This window comes from Bombina bombina, chromosome 4 (genome assembly GCF_027579735.1).
Source record: "Bombina bombina isolate aBomBom1 chromosome 4, aBomBom1.pri, whole genome shotgun sequence".
NCBI lineage: Eukaryota > Metazoa > Chordata > Amphibia > Anura > Bombinatoridae > Bombina > Bombina bombina.
This window is the reverse complement of record NC_069502.1, coordinates 1,048,518,421-1,048,535,153: the sequence shown is the minus strand read 5'-3', so window position 1 is coordinate 1,048,535,153 and position 16,733 is coordinate 1,048,518,421. Positions and strand designations below refer to the sequence as shown.

The window sequence follows — 16,733 nt, the reverse complement described above, 5'->3', positions numbered from 1 at the left end:
ATTTTTCATATGTGTCCCTTTTTTAAGGTGCAATATGGTCAGTCTAATTTTTAAACAATGTTCCAATTTACTTCCATTTACTTCCATTATCAAATTTGCTTCATTCTCTACCTTTGTGGCATGAGCAGCAATGCACTTCTGGGAATTAGCTGGACACAAAAAAGAAAATAGAGAGACGCACTCAACTGAAACAGGACAAACGCTGTAAAAATGTCCTTGCTTGTTCACAAGGCCAGTGCCACTCAGGGTGCAGTCTCTTTAGCACATTATGCCTTAAACAGAGAAATAATGTCCCGTAGCATATCAGTCTGACCCTGCCCAATGACAGTCCAGCCCCCAAATACCAGGCAATTCTCCTCTGAACAAGAGAAAACAACAAACCCCAGACATACATTTTGGCCTCTCTGACCCTCGGCTGTATCAGGTGAAGTTGCATCTTTCTAGGGCAAGTGTACAAGGAGTCCACGTCTGGTTTCCCCTTTCACTCTTAGATAGACCCAAGAGCAATTTGCATACAAAAAAGAAAATAGAAAGATGCACTCAACTTAGCTGGACACATCAGGTGACCCAATGAAAAGAGACATATTTGTGCAGCCACCAATCAGAAGCTGGAGCTACCTAAGCTACCTAGGTATGCTTTTCAACAAATGATACCAAGTGAACTAAGCAAATTAGATAACAGAAGTAAACTGGAAAGTTGTTTAAAATTGCATGATCTATCTGAATAATAAAAGTTTAATTTTGACTTTACTGTCCCTTTTAAAGTAAAGCTAACTCCATTGCTTGTTCACTAGACCAGGGAACTCAGGGCGCAGTCTCTTTTAGCCCCCTATGCCTTTCATAGAGGTATCAGTCTCACCCTGCAAAATAGACAGTCCAGACCCAAAAATAATGAGGTTCCTTGTCACACAAGCTTTTCCTTAAAGTGTTGTGTGTCAGCCGTAAAGGACCAGCTCAGGATTCAACCCAACTGCTAGCGTGAAAAGTAAAAAACACACGCTAGCACACTGAGAAATATCCTGGACGTGACCCACTCAGGATTGAAGAAAGCAAATGTCCTTTTAAGAAGATAAATAAACTAAGTGAAATTCCTTTAGCAAGTAATAAAGCAAATGTCCCTTTAAGCAGGTTAGTAAATAAACAAGGATTCCTTTTAGCAGGTTTGGATAAGCAAGTGTCCCTTTAAGCAGGTTTAGTAAACAAACTGAGATTCCTTTTAGCAGGTTTGGATAAAGTAAATGTCCCTTTAAGCAGGTTAGTAAATAAACAAAGATTCCTTTTAGCAGGTTTGGATAAAGCAAATGTCCCTTTAAGCAGGTTTAGTAAACAAACTGAGGTTCCTTTTTGCAGGTTTGGATAAAGTAAATGTCCCTTTAAGCAGGTTAGTAAATAAACAAAGATTCCTTTTAGCAGGTTTGGATAAAGCAAATGTCCCTTTAAGCAGGTTAGTAAATAAACAAAGATTCCTTTTAGCAGGTTTGGATAAAGCAAATGTCCCTTTAAGCAGGTTTAGTAAACAAACTGAGGTTCCTTTTTGCAGGTTTGGATAAAGTAAATGTCCCTTTAAGCAGGTTAGCAAACAAACAGAGATTCCTTTTATCAGGTTTGAATAAAGCAAATGTTCCTTTAAGCAGGTTAGATAAAGCAAATGTCCTTGTATGCAGGTTAGTAAACAAACATAAAATCCTTATTAGCAGGTTAGGCAAACTGGCAGAGAGTATTCAGGCAAGGATTCAGGCAAGGGAGACAAAAAGAATTACTCACACAGGTCCGGTCCGGGAGATAGAACAGAGAAAACAAACGGGCGCCAATTCAGATCTCCCGCCGAGATTTGAAGGCAGGGAGACTCTGACGTCAGGAGGAGAGCCAGATACCGCGTCACGTTGCTAGGCAACGTGACGTGATACAGAGGGGATCTGTGAGCCGCGGCGACACGGCAATGAGCAGATCCAATTCATGACAGCACCCCCCTCTCAAGGACCCCTCCGGGGGACAGGACCAGGCCTAGCAGGATAAGCTTTGTGAAAGGCTTTAATCAAAGCAGGGGCGTGAACATGCCGGGCTGGTTCCCAAGTCCGTTCCGTGACCGGATAACCCTTCCAATGGATGAGATAGTATAGTTTCTTGCCACGAAGTTTGGAATCCAGAATGTGAGCAATCTCAAACTCAGGCTGTCCCTGTACCAAGAGAGGCGGAGGTTTGGGCAGAGATTTAGAAAATCTATTAGATTTCACCGGTTTCAGGAGAGAAACATGGAACACAGGGTGAGCTTTGAGAGTCTTGGGAAGAGCAACTCGATATGCAGTAGAACAAACTTGACCCAGTATTCGGAAAGGACCCACATATCGAGGCCCCAATTTGATAGAAGGTTGTTTGAGATGAAGGTGACGAGTAGAAATCCACACCTTGTCTCCAGGACGAAAATTAGGAGCCTTCTTCCGTCTGCGATCAGCAAAAAACTTGTATCTTTTAGAAGCTTTGGAAAGAAGATCACGTATTTTACGCCAATGTCGAGTTAATCTCCGAGCAGTTTGATCAGAAGCAGGATTTTCAGAAGAGGAAGTATACAGAGGAAATGTTCTGGGTTGAAATCCATAAGCTGCAAAAAAGGGAGAAGACTGAAGAGATGAATTGTAACGAGCATTATGGGCCAACTCCGCTAAAGGAAGATAACGAGTCCAATTAGAATGATGATGGTCCACATAATGTCTAAGGTAAGTCTCCAGACATTGGTTTACTCTCTCGGTTTGACCATTAGACTGTGGATGATGAGAGGTTGATAAAGAGATTGTAGTGCCAAAATGTTTGCAGAGCCATTTCCAGAACCGAGAAACAAATTGTACCCCTCTATCGGAGACGATGTCCAAAGGAAAACCATGTAATCTCACGATATGCAAAAGGAAAAGCTCAGAAAGTCCCTTGGCAGATGGAAGACCAGGCAAAGGAATGAAATGGGCAGACTTCGTAAACCTGTCAACCACCACTAAAATAGTGTTGTTTCCGGCAGAAAGAGGAAGGTCTGTAATAAAATCCATAGATAGATGGGTCCAAGGCTGGTGAGGAATGGGTAAAGGTTGAAGTAAACCAGAAGGGAGTTGACGAGGAGCTTTATTTGTAGCACATTGAGTGCAAACTGAGACATAATCTTTAACATCTTGAGAGAGAGTAGGCCACCAGACATACTGTTTAAGATTCCGAGTCGTGTTACTGACGCCAGGATGTCCAGAGAGAGGACTATCATGAGCCCAATGGAGAATCTTAGGACGGAGACGTTCAGGAACAAATAATAAACCGTCAGGAGATTTAAAGGAAGAAGGAAGATCCTTTTGAGCAGACTGTAACTCCTGTAAACAAGAGGTTGATAATTGAGCTATGACTTCTTGTGGATGAAGTATGGTACCAGATTCTGGAGTAGAGGTAGATTGAAACTGCCTGGATAAGGCATCCGCTTTTATATTCTTAGAACCAGGTATATAGGAAAGATTGTAATTAAAACGTGAAAAGAATAAAGACCAACGAGCTTGTCTGGAATTCAATCGTTTGGCAGTTTGGAGATAAAGAAGATTTTTATGATCCGTGAGTATGGAAAATGGAAAGGTAGTACCCTCCAACCAATGCCTCCATTCGTCCAGAGCCATCTTGATGGCTAATAATTCCTTATTGCCAACGTCATAATTTAATTCAGAAGAAGTAAATTTCTTGGAAAAGAAACCTACAGGATGAATCTTACCCGTGTCAGGTATTCGTTGGGAAAGAACAGCCCCAGCAGCAACAGAAGAAGCATCCACTTCTAGGATAAATTGAAAATCCGGATTTGGGTGACGGAGTATGGGTGCAGAAGAAAAGGCCTTTTTGAGAGACTCAAAGGCCTTAATAGCCTCTGGGGACCACTCTTTACAATCTTGCCCCTTTCTAGTGAGTGACGTGAGAGGAGAAGTAATAGTAGCAAATCCTTTGATAAATTTCCTGTAATAATTGGCGAAGCCAAGAAACCGTTGTAGAGCCTTAAGAGAATCAGGTCTAGGCCAATCCAAAATGGAAGAAAGTTTATTCGGATCCATTTCAAATCCAGATTCAGATATTACATAACCCAAGAAGGGTATGGATTCTTGATGAAATGAACATTTCTCCAATTTGGCGAATAGATGATTGTCTCGTAACCGTTGCAAAACCTTCCTGACATGGTGTACATGATCTTGATAATTGTGAGAAAAAATTAAAATATCGTCAAGGTAGATAATGACAAAGGAGTTCAAAAAATCCCGAAAGATCTCATTGACGAAGTGTTGAAAAACAGCAGGGGCATTACACAGCCCAAAAGGCATAACCAGATATTCATAATGCCCAAATCGAGTGTTAAAGGCTGTCTTCCATTCGTCTCCTTTGCGCATGCGAATAAGGTTATAAGCACCACGAAGGTCTAGTTTGGTAAATATTGTAGCTCCTTGAAGATAAGTGAACAGTTCAGGAATAAGAGGCAGAGGGTAACTATTCTTGACTGTGATTTGATTCAAACCCCGATAATCAATACAAGGTCGCAGTCCTCCATCCTTCTTTCCCACAAAAAAGAAACCAGCCCCAAGAGGAGAAGAGGAAGGTCGAATAAAACCTCTAGCCAAACTATCTTGGATATATTCCTCTAAGGCAACATTCTCTGGCCTTGAGAGCGGATACGTCTTGCCACGAGGGTAGGTTGCCCCAGGAAGTAGATCAATGGGGCAATCAAAAGTACGATGTGGGGGAAGACGTTCTGCTTCTTTCTTGGAAAAAACATCAACGTAATCTTGATAAGGTGTGGGTAACGACCCAGAGGTGTCAATAGTGAGAGCAATGGTGAGAGGCACTTTCGTGGGAATCTGAAGACACCTATTTTGACAAGTATATCCCCAGGAAATGAGTTCGCCTTGAGTCCAGGAGAATACAGGATTATGTAACTGGAGCCAGGGAAGACCCAATATTATGGGAAATTGAGGAGTCGAGATTACATCAAAACATATTGTCTCTGAATGAAGAATTCCAACAGAAAAGAGAATGGGTCTAGTAGCAAACTGGATAAGTCCGGGACCCAAAGGATCTCCACTAACAGTGGAGACTGGAATAGAATATTCCTTTTTGCTTAATGGAATAGAGTGAGTAGTTACAAATGTGGAATCGATGAAGACTCCTCCAGCACCAGAGTCAATAAGAGCTTGAGTATGAATCCTGTCTCCTCCAATTTGAAGAGTAACCGGAACAAAAAGTTTATTATTGAGGGAATGAGATCCTATTTGGCTTAACTTAGTTCCCTGGACAGAAGTTAAGCCCTGGCTTTTACCGGTCTGGTAGGACAATCTTTTAATAAATGTCCTTTAAGGCCACAGTATAAACACAGTCCAAGAGATCGTCTCCTCAGACGTTCAGTTTCAGTTAATCTAATGGTGCCAATTTCCATTGGTTCAGTCTGATCGGAAGGTGGAGAAGCGGGAGTTAAAGGGTTAGAGATACGAGGTACCAGACGAAAAGGACGATTAGAAGCTTTCTGATTTCTCTCTCTTTCTTGTTGGCGTTCGCGGTATCTGGAATCGAGACAAATACAAAGATTTATCAGAGCCTCTAGAGATTCTGGGATTTCACGATAGACCAACTCATCTTTGAGACGTTCAGAGAGTCCTTTGCGAAAAGCTGCTCTAAGAGCTCCCTGATTCCAGGTAGTCTCAGAAGCTAGAGTGCGAAATTCAATGGCATATTGAGATACAGGTTGACCACCTTGTCGTAAGTCTAGAAGAGAAGCTTCAGCCGCGGCAGACCTCCCTGGCTTATCGAAGACATTTGAAAAGACAGAGAGAAATGTATCCACATCCTGGAGTATTGGATCATTCTTTTCAAGCAAAGGTGATACCCAGGCTAAGGCTCTACCTTTCATTAAGGATATAAGGAAAGTGATTCTAGAGGAGGGAGTTGCAAAGAGAACTGGACTATTCCGAAAATGAAGGCGACACTGATTCAAAAAACCCCTACAATCCTCAGGATTCCCATCATATTTGTCCGGAAGAGGTATCCTGGGACTGAGCTGAGCTTGTGTCTGATTGGTAGGATTCGTAGGGGGAGAGGGATCCAAAGGAATAGGATTAGGAGGTATAGGAGCAGCCATATTCTGAAGTAAAATAGTTATCTGATCCAACTTTGCGTCCAAGGATTGTAAGTGGGTAGCATGAGATCCCAATAACTGTCCCTGGTGGGTCACGGCCATGGATAATTCAGTGGGGTCCATTTTTATGGCCCGTTTGTAATGTCAGCCGTAAAGGACCAGCTCAGGATTCAACCCAACTGCTAGCGTGAAAAGTAAAAAACACACGCTAGCACACTGAGAAATATCCTGGACGTGACCCACTCAGGATTGAAGAAAGCAAATGTCCTTTTAAGAAGATAAATAAACTAAGTGAAATTCCTTTAGCAAGTAATAAAGCAAATGTCCCTTTAAGCAGGTTAGTAAATAAACAAGGATTCCTTTTAGCAGGTTTGGATAAGCAAGTGTCCCTTTAAGCAGGTTTAGTAAACAAACTGAGATTCCTTTTAGCAGGTTTGGATAAAGTAAATGTCCCTTTAAGCAGGTTAGTAAATAAACAAAGATTCCTTTTAGCAGGTTTGGATAAAGCAAATGTCCCTTTAAGCAGGTTTAGTAAACAAACTGAGGTTCCTTTTTGCAGGTTTGGATAAAGTAAATGTCCCTTTAAGCAGGTTAGTAAATAAACAAAGATTCCTTTTAGCAGGTTTGGATAAAGCAAATGTCCCTTTAAGCAGGTTAGTAAATAAACAAAGATTCCTTTTAGCAGGTTTGGATAAAGCAAATGTCCCTTTAAGCAGGTTTAGTAAACAAACTGAGGTTCCTTTTTGCAGGTTTGGATAAAGTAAATGTCCCTTTAAGCAGGTTAGCAAACAAACAGAGATTCCTTTTATCAGGTTTGAATAAAGCAAATGTTCCTTTAAGCAGGTTAGATAAAGCAAATGTCCTTGTATGCAGGTTAGTAAACAAACATAAAATCCTTATTAGCAGGTTAGGCAAACTGGCAGAGAGTATTCAGGCAAGGATTCAGGCAAGGGAGACAAAAAGAATTACTCACACAGGTCCGGTCCGGGAGATAGAACAGAGAAAACAAACGGGCGCCAATTCAGATCTCCCGCCGAGATTTGAAGGCAGGGAGACTCTGACGTCAGGAGGAGAGCCAGATACCGCGTCACGTTGCTAGGCAACGTGACGTGATACAGAGGGGATCTGTGAGCCGCGGCGACACGGCAATGAGCAGATCCAATTCATGACATTGTGCAACCTCACAAATTTAGTTACAAATATTAACTCCTTATTTTACAGGCAAAGGATCCTCAATATATTGTCTCAAAAATGTTCCTAGCGCTTCCCTTCATTGTGGCCAAAACACATCTCCTAATTATTTATTTTTTATACACACTGTCACTTATATATTTCATTCCACATCACAAAACAGTTAGAGGAGAAAATAATCTATAAAACTAGTCATTTGTTTTATAGTCATTTGTATATTGAAGCTCAAAAAGCAGGGACATTCACCTTAAAATCTGTGACCAATAAAGTCTGCAGCCAGTGGTTGGTTGTCCTACAGGGAGTGCAGAATTATTAGGCAAATGAGTATTTTGACCACATCATCCTCTTTATGCATGTTGTCTTGCTCCAAGCTGTATAGGCTCGAAAGCCTACTACCAATTAAGCATATTAGGTGATGTGCATCTCTGTAATGAGAAGGGGTGTGGTCTAATGACATCAACACCCTATATCTGGTGTGCATAATTATTAGGCAACTTCCTTTCCTTTGGCAAAATGGGTCAAAAGAAGGACTTGACAGGCTCAGAAAAGTCAAAAATAGTGAGATATCTTATAGAGGGATGCAGCACTCTTAAAATTGCAAAGCTTCTGAAGCGTGATCATTGAACAATCAAGCGTTTCATTCAAAATAGTCAACAGGGTCGCAAGAAGCGTGTGGAAAAACCAAGGCGCAAAATAACTGCCCATGAACTGAGAAAAGTCAAGCGTGCAGCTGCCAAGATGCCACTTGCCACCAGTTTGGCCATATTTCAGAGCTGCAACATCACTGGAGTGCCCAAAAGCACTAGGTGTGCAATACTCAGAGACATGGCCAAGGTAAGAAAGGCTGAAAGACGACCACCACTGAACAAGACACACAAGCTGAAACGTCAAGACTGGGCCAAGAAATATCTCAAGACTGATTTTTCTAAGGTTTTATGGACTGATGAAATGAGAGTGAGTCTTGATGGGCCAGATGGATGGGCCCGTGGCTGGATTGGTAAAGGGCAGAGAGCTCCAGTCCGACTCAGATGCCAGCAAGGTGGAGGTGGAGTACTGGTTTGGGCTGGTATCATCAAAGATGAGCTTGTGGGGCCTTTTCGGGTTGAGGATGGAGTCAAGCTCAACTCCCAGTCCTACTGTCAGTTTCTGGAAGACACCTTCTTCAAGCAGTAGTACAGGAAGAAGTCTGCATCCTTCAAGAAAAACATGATTTTCATGCAGGACAATACTCCATCACTCGCGTCCAAGTACTCCACAGCGTGGCTGGCAAGAAAGGGTATAAAAGAAGAAAATCTAATGACATGGCCTCCTTGTTCACCTGATCTGAACCCCATTGAGAACCTGTGGTCCATCATCAAATGTGAGATTTACAAGGAGGGAAAACAGTACACCTCTCTGAACAGTGTCTGGGAGGCTGTGGTTGCTGCTGCACGCAATGTTGATGGTGAACAGATCAAAACACTGACAGAATCCATGGATGGCAGGCTTTGGAGTGTCCTTGCAAAGAAAGGTGGCTATATTGGTCACTGATTTGTTTTTGTTTTGTTTTTGAATGTCAGAAATGTATATTTGTGAATGTTGAGATGTTATATTGGTTTCACTGGTAAAAAATAAATAATTGAAATGGGTATATATTTGTTTTTTGTTAAGTTGCCTAATAATTATGCACAGTAATAGTCACCTGCACACACAGATATCCCCCTAAAATAGCTATAACTAAAAACTACTTCCAAAACTATTCAGCTTTGATATTAATGAGTTTTTTGGGTTCATTGAGAACATGGTTGTTGTTCAATAATAAAATGAATCCTCAAAAATACAACTTGCCTAATAATTCTGAACTCCCTGTATGCTGTACAGCATATTGATAAGAATCTCTGCACATTCACAGTAATCCCCTCAGAAACATATCACATGAGTAGCTTAGGTACTGTGGGAACTCACAAGTAATGACAACAGCTATTAGCTATGGGAGCGGACATAACATAATTGCAACAATATATTATGACTGTCTCTTTTATATGTAGCAGCCCTGTATTATTTCTGCAGACATTTTTTGTAACAAAAAAAAAAACAGCTTTAGGCAGACAAAATTAAATGTAATAGATCAAAAAGAAATGATCATTTGCACTGACTTGACCCTGCAACTGCAATGATAATAAACTATGACCTCCACCAACAAAATGAATCCTATTGTCTGCTGTATTCAACAACAAAACAGTAATTAGCCATATTAAAGATCTTGCCCCATTACTAGGTGTTACCCGGTACATGTTAATATGTTCCCAATAACCATAAACACCCCATGTTTTACACCCAGTAAACACCTAACTTGTCTCCCAACATCTAACCCCAAAATAAAAAACAATAAATAACCAAATATTCTTAAAGGGACATAAACCCATTTTTTTCTTTTATGATTCAGATAGAACATACAATTTAAAAAACAACTTTCCAATTTACTTCTGTTATCAAATGTTCTTCATTTTCTTGTTATCTTTTGTTGAAAAGCAGTAAAGTATGCTTAGGAGTGTGAATGTGTCTGCAGCAGTTTATGGTAGCAGTTTTGCAATAATTTTATACATTAGAAATAGCACTAGGTGGCAGCATTATTTCCTGTCATGTAGTGCTTCAGGCATGTGCACTCTACCTATCTAGGTATCCCTTCAACAAAGAATAACATGAGAAAAAAATAATTTGATAATAGAAGTAAATTGCAAGCTTTTTATTCTCTATCTGAATAATGAAATACATTTTTTTTGGTTTAATGTCCCTTTAAAGGAACATTAAACTGCTAGGCGACTACAACAGCATGGTAACTACACACTAGAGATGAGCATTTGTTTAGTTACGAAATCAAATTAATAACAAAATATGGATATTTGTTTCGTTTTAAAAAGTAGCTGAAAGACTGCACCAACAAAACTGAAAGAAAATGAAAAAAAAATTATGAAATTTATCAGTGTTCATTCTATTTCTTTAAATGACCTTTCATGGGTTAAATAATTACCTTTAGAATGCTGGAGAGCTGTGCTAGCCCCGATCCATCTTCTCAGAGTCCCTGGCAGCACTAATAAGAGGCTTAGCGCTGAGGATCCCAGAGCCGTCAGTTTTGGAGAAGGTTCTTTAATTCAGTGTTTCTCAACCACAGTCCTCAAGTACCCCCAACAGGCCTGGTTTTCATTATAGCTGAACCAGTGCACAGGTGAAGTAATCAGCTGATCAGTAACCATGGTTACTAACCTACTCCCACCCATCAGCTGATTATTTCACCTATGCACTGGTTCAGCTATTGAATGGCCTGTTGGGGGTACTTGAGGACCGCGATTGAGAAACACTGCTTTAATGCAGGCACTGGAATCTGCCGCTCTAAGCCTCCTATTAGCGAGGCACAGGGCTCTGAGAAGAAGGTTAGTGCAGCTGCCCAGCACACTAGAGGTAAGTATAATGCTACAGGAGAACTTTTTCTTTAAAGAAACATTTATTTAACGAAAATTAATGTAAATGTTGCACAAATATTCAGTATTCATTTGAAATGAATACAGAATGGTGCAGCCAATGAATATTCAGGGAAATTAATTCCCCTGAATATGCATTCTGAAAGATTTGGATGAAGCAAATTGCAAAAGTTTTTGAAATTCATTTTTTTAGTTTAATCTCTCGGATTTTCTAGTTCTTTTAAAGATACATCTAACGTATTGCACCTTTTGATGTAATTGTCCATAAACTCAATCTTCTAAGATGTAGAGCAATGAATACTCCATCACCATCCAAACCAGAATACTCTACAATAAATTAGTTTTGAAAGAATATGTAATCATTTATAAGATCTTGAAATGTCACTAATAATCCAGTCTGGTCAATGTTACTCATGCATTGGACAACTTCTGTATTTTCTTAAATGTGAAACGGGATATTCTAGAGCAGTGTTTCTCAACCGCTGTCCTCAAGTACCTCCCAACAGGCCATGTTTTCATTATAGCTGAACTAGAGCACAGGTGAAATAATTAGCTGATCAGTAACCATGGTAACTAACTTGTGCTCGCCCATCAGCTGATTATTTCACCTTTGCTTTAGTTCACCTATAATGAAAACCTGAACTGTAGGGGGTACTTGAGGACCATGGTTGAGAAACACTGTTCTAGAGCAGTGTTTCTCAACCGCGGTCCTCAAGTACCCCCCAACAGGGAAGGTTTTCATTATAGCTGAAACCAGTACACAGGTAAAGTAACACCATGGTTACTAAACTGCTCTTACCCTTCAGCTGGTTATTTCACCTGTGCACTGGTTCAGCTGTAATGAAAACCTGGCCTGTTGAGGGTACTTGAGGATCGCGTTTGAGAAACAATATTTTAGTAAAAATTAAATGCTCTTTCTCTTCAGGGAATTTAAATTTTTAATACTTTGCTTTCTTTTAAAATGTACTTAAACTCTGCAAAAAGAGTTAAATACATAGTCAAATTTGTGCTCCTTTAGCACTCGAGGAGAATACAGCTGATCAGCCAATCGGGAACAGGCATATATGTGTGTGCTCCAAACTCTGGCTGTATCCTTATTTGGAGTAGAACGGGGTGTATTTATTTAACTATTTTGAAGAACTCATAGTAACTAAAAGGAAATACAGCTTTTTAATTGATTTATTTTGTCCCTTTAATATTAATGTACAGCACAATGAGGTCAGTATTGATAATACATGAAGGTAAATACAAACCTTATATTGTAAGCATTAATGTAAAATATCCTTCATATCAAAGAGAAGATAGCATGAAAAAAAAACACAAATCCATTCTAATCTATTTAATTCTCACTGGTTTTCTTTAAAGGGACAGTGAAGTCCAAAAAAAACTTTCATGATTTAAATAGGGTATGTAATTTTAAACAACTTCCCAATTTACTTTTATCACCAATTTTGCTTTGTTCCCTTGGTATTCTTAGTTGAAAGCTAAAACTAGGAGGTACATATGCTAATTTATTAGACCTTGAAGACTGCCCCTAATCTGAATGCATTTTGACTACTAGAGGGCATTAGTTCATGTGTTTCATATAGATAACATTGAGCTCATGCACGTGAAGTGACTTAAGAGTAAGCACTGATCGGCTAAAATTCAAGTCTGTCAAAAGAACTGAAATAAGGGGGCAGTTTGCAGAAGCTTAGATACAAGGTAATTACAGAGGTAAAACATGTATTATAACTGTGTTGGTTATGCAAAACTGGTGTTGACTGTCCTTTAAAAGCAGAGTTTAAATGACCACTTTATAGTGGTTCTTCTGTTCTCTGATTTGATTTCAAAATGTGTATCCTGCTTCTAAGGATGACACTAGATAAAAAAAAAAGGTATACAAAATTAAAAGAATGCACATTTATTATATTATGTCTTAACCAATCCAAAACATAAACTGCATGGCAAAACTGAGTGTTTTTTTGTTTGTTTTTTTTTTTGTTAAAATTGTTTGCATAAATTGCTGCTTGTGTGTGGGCATTGTAAAAAAATAATTGCAGTAATTACTAGGGAAGTAAAGGAACATGTTTCTTTTGATTTGATTTCCACATTAAGGCCTGAGTAAAACAAGCCATAATCTCCTAAAAAAAAAAAAACTAAACAATATATGCTAATATCCATAACAACGTACTATAGTCATTGTTTACATTAGGCCTCTCCTTGCAGCTCATATTATACGCGATCTCATTTTTCTTTTCAGTTAACAATTTTAATTAAAACATTTTTTAACAAATAATAAAATGTTTCCAACACATTGCAAGTCAGTGAGAGGTCAGGGCCCAGGTTATAAAAAACCACCCCTTCCCCCAGGCTCACCCTCTGCCCTCCCCATCCAGTATTGTCCTCACCCAAAGAGACCCCTAAGGAAGGACTGCGAGGACTTCACCCTCTTCTCGGCATCTGCCATTAGCTGCATTGCCTCACGCTCCTTGCCGGCGTTGTCCATGGCTGCTCTGGATTTAGGCAGCTCCTTCCTGCTATGCTGCGCTGCTAGCGACCTCCAGTTCAGCACCACTTGATGAAGAACAGCACCGGGTGTAGCGACAGATACTGAATCCTTCTGTCTCCTGCACCAGCTTCTAACCCTGCCTCTTCCTCTGTCACTGGCTCCCCCGCTACACTGACATAAGGTGGATTAGTACAGTTGCTGCTCAGCAGAGATCCTCAAGAGATTTAATAGTTCAAAGCAGATAACATGTATTTTTTTTCTTGAATTAAAGCAAAAATCTATATTTATATAAATTGATAACACTAAATCGATAACTATGTATATTCTATAGTTCATAAAAGTTGCTGTATAAATAATTCAAATAAGAATTATGTAAGAAAAATGAACTGATATGGAATCTATACACAAACATATATAAATACCTAACCTGTAGAACAAGAGAGTTGTATGTTTTTTTTTACAACTGCTAATATGTATGTATATTTTTATGTATACAGCACTTGAAAATAAGAGAATATAGTTTTTTGTTTTTGTTTTAAATATATGCAGATATCAGTAGGAATATAATACCCAGAAATACAATATGATTTCAGATCTGTTTCTAACAGGTAAACATTACTCATAGTTGGAAACAATGGAAAAAATGTCCGGAGGCGCTGTAGCAGTTATGATGCTGTCTTTCATAAAGACCAATCATCTGGGTGCTTGAATAATAAAATACACCATATAAGGGGCATATTTACAATGAGGGAACAGACTCCCAAGAAAATTATACCACAGGGCAGGAGGCATTATAATTCAGGGTGCAAGTTTGATTTGAACCACTAAAGGGGATACAAAGTTCAAAAATGAAAGGTGCATGGATGAATTTCAATTTAAAATAGAAGAATTTTTGCAATATACTTCCAATAGCAAAAATGCTTCTAGTAAAAACCTATAACTGTGTTTTTTTGCAGCATACTCACATATCCCATAAAGGTTTGTGCACCAGTATTCAAACACCACACCATCTCAGAGAGTCAGCAGTGACTTGTATTACAGAAATGATGATGTCTTCAGAAGCAATACACACCACTGCCACCTCTCTCAGCAGGCATAGTGTTTGTATACTGGTGCACATGCCATCAAAGGATATGTGCATATGTTTCAGAAAACCAGTAATAACATGTACTAGAAGCATTTTTGCTAATTGAAGAATATTGCAATCATGCTTATATTTCCAATTGAAATGCACCCATGCATATTTTATTTTTGTTCTTTCTATCCCTTTAAGATATATTATGCAATATTGGAACTCATTTTTTCTACTAATATTTTAAATCTAAAATGGCTAATGAGATATGAAACAGTGCCCCTTTAGTAAAAAAAAAGAAATATGGTAGTAAACATCAAAAGAAACAGATTGTGTTAAAAAAAACTTTCTTGTTTTCTTGCAAAATCAGCACTTAGAAATGCTGATTAGATCATGTCATTTTAAGACTATCAACACTGCACTAGTGTGTCTATCGCCCCCCAAGGGGTTAAACACACAGTAGAAGTACTGCCTCAGACCTGCAGTGCACAATTGGTCCTGAGCGTAAAACACCACTGATCCAATTAGCAGTGCTAGTCGCAAGACTCACATGTGTATCTAACGCTACTGACGTGTAACAAGCACTACTGATTGGATCAGCAGTGGTTTACGCCCAGGACCTGCAGTGCTCCGCAGGTCCAGAGTGGTAAAACATAGGGAGAAACACACAGTAGTGCAGCATGAATAGACTTAAAATTACACTAACAAATTAGAGCATGTCATTTTTTTGACTATTTTAGCTTTTGTGTTTTTGACAAATGGATATTCTTATACTAAATAGACTAATTGTGCCATATGGTTTCTTATTTTTCTTTTTGATTGCTGTTTTTTTTTTTTTTAAAAACAATAAAGGACGAATTAAAGGGACACTGAACCCAAAAATTTTCTTTTGTAATTCAGAAAGAGCATGCAATTTTAAGCAATTTTCTAATTTACTCCTATTATCAATTTTTCTTCGTTCTCTTGCTATCTATATTTGAAAAAGAAGGCATCTAAGCTTTTTTGGGTTTAGTACTCTGGACAGCACTTTTTTATTGGTGGATGAATTTATCCACCAATCAGCAAGGACAACCCAGGTTGTTCGCCAAAAATGGGCCGGCATCTAAACTTAAATTCTTGCATTTCAAATAAAGATACCAAGAGAATGAAGAACATTTTATAATAGGAGTAAATTAGAAAGTTGCTTAAAATTTCATGCTCTATCTGAATCACGAAAGAAAAATTTTGGTTACAGTGTCCCTTTAAAGATCTTTTGCTTAAAGGAACATTGTACTGTAAAATGTTCTCACATTTAGGGCCAGATTATGAGGGGAGTGGAATTTATCGCTCATGCTCATGCACTAACTTCGCTAGAAGTAAGCTTTTTGCGTGTGTGGGGTTACTGGGTAGCGCTGATATTACAAGTTGAAAGTAAAACGTTTTTGATCATGAGCTAACCCGATGCGTGCAAAAAAAGCCGAAGTTTGAACATCACGACCGCGTTAACCTATTCCCCAATAGAAGTGCGCTAATCCAACAGGAAAATATTAATATTTCACATTCCAATGTTCTTTACATAGCAGAATAATTTCTATTTATTCATAAATGCATATTTCTACATATATATGATGGTATTTTGGTGCAATATATTTCTATACATATATATATAGATAGATAGATAGATAGATAGATAGATAGATGATTATATATAGGTATAGATACATACATTTATATATATATATATATATGTATATATTAAACAATGTAGTAATGCAGAGAGTAAGGCTAGCAGAATGCTTGGATGTATTGGTAGAGGTATTTGCAGCAGAAATAGTAAGGTTCTTATGCCACTTTATAGATCATTAGTTAGGCCTCATCTTGAGTATTGTGTGCGGTTCTGGAGGCCATATCTTCAGAAGGATATTAACAAACTTGAATCTGTGCAAAGGAGGGCTACCAAAATGGTACATGGTCTAAAAAATAAAACTTACCAGGATAGGCTCAATGACCTAAATATGTATAGCTTAGAGGAGAGAAGGGAAAGAGGTGATATGATAGCAACTTTCAAGTACATTAAAGGGTTTAGTAAAACTGAGGCTGTGGGTATTTTACATAAAATGGAAAATTCAAGAACAAGGGGTCATGAGCTCAAGCTAAAGGGTAGTAGATTCAGGAGTAATTTGAGGAAGCACTTCTTTACAGAAAGAGTGATTGATTTATGGAATAAACTTCCTCAAGAGGTTGTAGCAACAAACACTGTGGGGGACTTTAAAAATGCATGGGACAAGCATAGGGCTATCCTACGAACTAGATAAGTTTATACTGTTAGGTAAGGTCGGGCAGACTTGCTGGGCCTATGGCTCTTATCTGCCGTCAATATCTATGTTTCTATGTTTCTATATGAATATCTATTTA

At 38.8% G+C, this 16,733-nt stretch overlaps 1 protein-coding gene across 1 annotated transcript in view; it reads right to left on the bottom strand.

Moving 5' to 3' along the window:
* Positions 1–13,373, bottom strand: part of NAPB (NSF attachment protein beta) — an 87,886-nt gene extending 74,513 nt beyond the window's left edge. Inside the window, exon 1 of the mRNA XM_053712185.1 lies at positions 13,167–13,373. Within this exon, the coding sequence (XP_053568160.1) occupies positions 13,167–13,264 (98 nt within the window). The 5' untranslated portion in view covers positions 13,265–13,373. The remainder of the gene's footprint in view (positions 1–13,166) is intronic.
* Between the last annotated feature and the right edge of the window lie 3,360 nt (positions 13,374–16,733).